The sequence below is a fragment of the Mchenga conophoros genome, linkage group LG15, assembly GCF_057382185.1.
Source record: "Mchenga conophoros isolate Kocher_MC1m ecotype Shallow Benthic linkage group LG15, M_conophoros_male_GT1.1, whole genome shotgun sequence".
In the NCBI taxonomy this organism is placed as follows: Eukaryota; Metazoa; Chordata; class Actinopteri; order Cichliformes; family Cichlidae; genus Mchenga; species Mchenga conophoros.
Genome location: NC_140540.1, coordinates 42,522,663 through 42,529,054, shown reverse-complemented (window position 1 = coordinate 42,529,054; position 6,392 = coordinate 42,522,663). Strand labels below are relative to the sequence as shown.

The 6,392-nt window shown below is 40.8% G+C and overlaps 1 protein-coding gene across 1 annotated transcript in view; it reads right to left on the bottom strand.

Moving 5' to 3' along the window:
* Positions 1-534: 534 nt before the first annotated feature.
* The window catches only part of LOC146558989 (NLR family CARD domain-containing protein 3-like), a 33,606-nt gene continuing 27,748 nt past the window's right edge, over positions 535-6,392 (bottom strand). Inside the window, exons 7-9 of the mRNA XM_085245928.1 lie at positions 3,814-3,987; positions 1,225-1,271; positions 535-1,076 (exon numbers count right to left, since the gene is read on the bottom strand). Of these exons, the coding sequence (XP_085102054.1) occupies positions 535-1,076; positions 1,225-1,271; positions 3,814-3,987 (763 nt within the window). The remainder of the gene's footprint in view (positions 1,077-1,224; positions 1,272-3,813; positions 3,988-6,392) is intronic.

Sequence of the window (6,392 nt, the reverse complement as noted above, 5' to 3'; positions counted from 1 at the left end):
AGCTGGGAGTGATTATCGTGACGAGACTAGGGAGGCAAACTGAAAACACTCACATAAGACGCAGACCTTCACAATAAAACAGGAAACACATACACGCAATGACATAACACACCAACTTAACACAGACTGGGGGACACAGAACATAGGAACATGAACAGAAGAATACAAATACCCAAGGTAACCAAAACCACAGAATACTAATAGACTAAACATAAACACGGAGTCACAGACTCCGGACCATGACACATCTGTAGACTTAACTTATTTGTACATAATCTGTTCAGAACTATTCCGACCTTTTCTACACTTACCTGTATATAATCTACTCTTATTGCACTTCTAATCAAAAATAAAGTTTGCATCTAATCAGAAGTGCAAGAGCACTTACTGCTCTTGCACTTCTGATTAGATGCAAACTTTATTTCGTTACCCTGTATTTATACATGTGTAATGACAATAAAGTTGAATCTGAATCCTAATCTGTTCAACCTGTTTCTCTAACAGGAGGACACTCTTTAGACTAAATGATTAAACTCAGCACAGACTCACGGTGGAACCAGAATAAACTCTGAATCCAGGATAAAGAGGTTCAGTGAATGTGGTGTTGAAGGTGTGGAGGTGGATCAGAGTGTCAGAGGAGACTCTGTAGAAGGACAGAGTTCCAGCAGGACAGTCCACATAAACTGCTGCTCTGTTAGAGACGGAGGAGGAGGAGGAGGATGTGGAGGAGGAGATGGATGTTTTTATGTTATTGTGACAGACACAATAAGGACCATCATCAGAGCAGAATAAACTCCAGGAGTGGTCATTCTTTCCAAACACACAGTTATTATTGACTCCTTTCCTTCTGATTCTTCTGTAACTCACTGTTATACGAACCTCTCCTCTCCACTCGACCTCCCAGTAACAGCGACCAGTCAGACCATCACTACACAGCAGCTGTAGACGATAACCAAATCTGTCTGGATGTTCAGGATATGGCTGAACCTCCTTCACACGTGTCACCTTCCTGTTGTTGTCAGACAGTTGGAGGTTTTTGTGTACTGTGTTTGTGTCGATTGTGAGTTGACAGGAATCTGATGGAGAGAACAAACACAATCCAGCTGCAGTTATTGATCCATCATCTGTTCATTGATTGACACTTTGATGATGACTCCTGACATGATGAAGATGGTTGAATGTGTGCTGCTTTGTTTTCATGAATCACATTAAAAACACACTTACACTTCCTCAGACCTGGTCTCAACCATCGGACTCCAGCAGGCTCCACCCTGAAAGGAGGAGGGGGGTCAGAGCAGCACAGTCAGCATGCACACATGGACATTACAGAGTGGCTCCACCATTCTGTAAGCATGTAAGTTGATCTTAAGAAGAACATTTCAAGTGGAGAGAATATTTTATGATCACCAGGATCCTTCCATCTGAGTCATTACTTTTAAAGAGGTGCTGCTATACGAGGGAATATTCCATAGATTATTTATTAGAAACATGTATTAGAAAAGAAATGTGTGATTTCCTTGCACAGCTTTGCCGTCCACCTGGGCCTTACACAGAGTTTCTGTCTGATTTCTCAGACTTTTTATCTCATTTAGTGCTCAGCTCAGATAAAATCATTATTGTGGGTGATTTTAACATCCATGTAGATGCTAAAAATGACAGCCTCAACATGGCATTGAATCTGTTATTAGACTCAATTGGTTTCTCTCAAAATGTAAAAGAACCCACCCACCACTTTAATCACACTCTAGATCTTGTTTTAACATATGGCATAGAAACTGAACATTTAACAGCGTTTCCTGAAAACCCTCTCCCGTCTGATCATTTCCTGATAACATTTACATTTACAATAATTGATTACACAGCGGTGGAGAGTAGACTTTATCAAAGTAGATGTCTTTCTGAAAGCGCTGTAACTAAGTTTAAGAATATAATCCACCCACTGTTATCATCTTCAATGCCCTGTACCAACACAGAGCAGAGCAGCTATCTGAACGCTACCCCAACAGAGGTCGATTATCTTGTTAATAATTTTACCTCGTCACTACGTACGACTCTGGATACTGTAGCTCCAGAGTGCCATTAGTGTGGTTACAGCTAGTGAGCTGAGTGTTTGCAGCTAGTGAGCTGCACTCTTTTTGACATACTTTGTACTTTATTGACTAACGCTTGAGTTTTGCTTGTTTCTTTAAACGGTAATAGCGGCTTGTCCATCTCTTTTAGTTAGTATTAATAGAAACTTTAATAAAACTCTTTAATTTAACCCTTTTGCCTCCTTGACTCCTTTTTCTGACCCGGACACTTTTTGTTACTTCCCCCTCACCGCCTAGACCCCTCAGGGGAACGTAACAAGTGGGGAACTCTGGAAAACTAAGGTCTCTAATCAGAAGTACCTGACTCCGTGGTATAATTCTCAAACACGTAGCCTAAAGCAGATAACTCGTAAGCTGGAGAGGAAATGGCGTGTCACAAATTTAGAGGATCATCATTTAACCAAATCACAGATGTAACATTATCTACAGCTACTTTTAGTACCATTGATATTCATTTAGACTCTTTTTCTCCAATTGATCTTTCTGAGTTAACTTCAATAATTACTTCCTCCAAACCATCAACCTGTCTTTTAGACCCCATTCCTACAAAACTGCTCAAAGAAGTCCTGCCATTAATTAATTCTTCGATCTTAAATATGATCAACCTATCTCTAATAATCAGCTATGTACCACAGGCCTTCAAGCTGGCTGTAGTTAAACCTTTACTCAAAAAGCATCTCTAGACCCAGCAGTCTTAGCTAATTATAGGCCAATCTCCAACCTTCCTTTCATATCAAACATCCTTGAAAGAGTAGTTGTCAAACAGCTAACAGATCACCTGCAGAGGCTTATTTGAAGAGTTTCAGTCAGGTTTCAGAGCTCATCACAGCACAGAAACAGCTTTAGTGAAGGTTACAAATGATCTTCTTATGGCCTCTGACAGTGGACTCATCTCTGTGCTTGTCCTGCTAGACCTCAGTTCGATACTGTCGACCATAATATCCTATTAGAGCGATTAGAACATGCTGTAGGTATTACAGGTACTGCGCTGCAGTGGTTTGTATCATATCTATCTAATAGACTCCAGTTTGTGCATGTAAATGGAGAGTCCTCTTCACACACTGAGGTTAATTATGGAGTTCCACAGGGTTCAGTGCTAGGACCAATTCTGTTTACATTATACATGCTTCCCTTAGGCAGCATCATTAGAAGACATAGCATACATTTACACTGCTATGCAGATGACACCCAGCTCTATCTGTCCATGAAGCCAGATAACACACACCAATGAGTTAAACTGCAGGAATGTCTTAAAGACATAAAGACCTGGATGGCCGCTAACTTTCTGCTTGTTAATTCAGGTAAAACTGAGGTTATTGTACTCAGCCCTGAAATTCTTAGAAATATAGTCTCTAACCAGATGCGTACTCTGGATGGCATTACCTTGGCCTCCAGTAACACTGTGAGGAACCTTGGAGTCATTTTTGACCAGGACATGTCCTTCAACGCACATATTAAACAAATATGTAAGACTGCGTTCTTCCATTTGTGCAACATCTCTAAAATTACACTGCACTAGACCCTTATGCATTTTACCCTTTGTCACACTTTCTTGTGATTATTTAAGACTACCCATTCATGTTAACTGCTTTTTATAAAAGACATTTGGCTCCACTGATCCCTCCCCTTCAACTGGTTGTCCTTCCTGAACCTGGTTCTGCCAAAGGTTTCATCCTGTCTGTATCATTGTATGGTCTGTACCTCACAATACAAATATCCATACCTGAGAGTGTCCAGTCTCCATTGTGAATCCTTCAGACCAGCCGACAGCAGCTGTGTTCCAGAAATGCCTGGATGATTGTAGCTCAGGTCTAACACTCTCAAATGGGAGGGGTTGGAGTTGAGAGCTGAGACCAGAGAGGTACAGCCTTCTTCTGTTATCATACAACCAGGGACACTGCAGGAAGTGAATAAATAAATACATTCTAATGTATTTTATTTTATTTTACATTAGAGTTTTCCAGGTACTCCAGGTATAAAATATATGCATATGGAAGTAAATAAAGAATGGGTCCTAAGAACTCATTCTTTTTAGGGAAACATTAAATTGATGGCGAACAGATCAAAACACTGACAGAATCCATGGATGGCAGGCTTTTGAGTGTCCTTGCAAAGAAAGGTGGCTATATTGGTCGCTGATTTGTTTTTGTTTTGTTTTTGAATGTCAGATATGTATATTTGTGAATGTGGAGATGTTATATTGGTTTCACTGGTAAAAATAAATAATTGAAATGGGTATATATTTGTTTTTTGTTAAGTTGCCTAATAATTATGCACAGTAATAGTCACCTGCACACACAGATATCCCCCTAAAATAGCTAAAACTAAAAACAAACTAAAAACTACTTCCAAAAACATTCAGCTTTGATATTAATGAGTTTTTTGGGTTCATTGAGAACATGGTTGTTGTTCAATAATAAAATTATTCCTCAAAAATACAACTTGCCTAATAATTCTGGACTCCCTGTATAGACACAGACAAACAGGCACACACAGATACGAACATCCATTCCCACCCCCATGCACACATATGCAAATACTCAGCACTCACCCAATGTGGAGACAGACATAAGTAGACACTGTACACACAATCACATTCCCCAGACGTACTCTATACTCCCGGTCTAGGTACCTGTGTGTTCTAAGGTAGCCCTGTCCCCCAGGGCATGAATGGCTCCCCTGCACCCTGGTGACACACCTGCACCCCAAGGCCCTGCATGTGTGGGTGATTGTGGTGGAGCGGGAAGAGGGAGGCAGCTGGGGATGGGGAGGGAAGGAAAGTAGGGGCAAGTGGCCCCTCCCTGGGGCATTCATGTCATTTGATGTTTGAGCTGATAAATAGTAGATCTGAAATTTCTAGATTATTGCTTATTCTACATCTAGCCAAGAGTAATCTAATAATGTATGTTTTAGCCATCCTGAGATAAATTGAAGTGTTGTGTAAATAGTGATGCGTAACTAGTGTTGAAAGTTAGGCAGATCTAATCCTTTTATTCTTGGTCTTTTGTAGTGTTTTTAAGCTGTATCGCCCCCCCCCCCCCTTTTTTTTTGTGCCCTTTATCACCCTCTTCCCCGCTGTTTTTCTTTCCCTCCCACTCTTTTTTCTCCATTTCCTTTCCAATAGTCATGTCTGTTCCATATGTAGCAACTGAAAAATAAAATTAAATACATAAACAATAAAAACAAAGGTCAATCAAATGGACCAACATGGCAAGGCCGGGATGGTCCACTTGGTATAGTAAACCTGTTGGGTATCTTTCTTGACCTTCAGACAATAATTCTGATGGCAAAAGAACCAAACGGGACCCAAGCTTGAAGGATAGACAGTCCGCAGGGGTGAGAGGGTTTTTTTTATATATATTTGAGAAGGAGAATCCATCTGTCCATTGTCCACCACTTACCCAGGTTCGGTTCATGGGAGCAGCAGAGAAGTCCAGACTCTACCCATCTCTTCTAGCTCAGTAATAATAATAATTATTAATAATATAGTTATCTTGATTCATCATGTTTTGTTAACCTTTTGTATCAGCAAAAAAAGTCTTATTTTATATCACTTTTTTCTTACATCATCATATACAGTGGGGCAAAAAAGTATTTAGTCAGCCACCGATTGTGCAAGTTCCCCCACTTAAAATGATGACAGAGGTCAGTAATTTGCACCAGAGGTGCACTTCAACTGTGAGAGACAGAATGTGAAAAAAAAATCCATGAATTCACATGGTAGGATTTGTAAAGAATTTATTCGTAAATTAGGGTGGAAAATAAGTATTTGGTCACCTCAAACAAGGAAAATCTCTGGCTCTCACAGACCTGTAACGTCTTCTGTAAGAAGCTTTTCTGTCCCCCACTCGTTACCTGTATGAATGGCACCTGTTTGAACTCATCATCTGTATAAAAGACACCTGTCCACAGCCTCAAACAGTCAGACTCCAAACTCCGCCATGGCCAAGACCAAAGAGCTTTCGAAGGACACCAGGAAAAGTATTGTAGACCTGCACCAGACTGGGAAGAGTGAATCTACAATAGGCAAGCAGCTTGGTGTGAAAAAATCAACTGTGGGAGCAATCATCAGAAAATGGAAGACATACAAGACCACTGATAATCTCCCTCGATCTGGGGCTCCACGCAAGATCTCATCCCGTGGGGTCAAAATGATCATGAGAACGGTGAGCAAAGATCCCAGAACCACACGGGGGGACCTGGTGAATGACCTGCAGAGAGCTGGGACCAAAGTAACAAAGGTCACCATCAGTAACACACTACAACGGCAGGGAATCAAATCCCGCAGTGCCAGACGTGTTC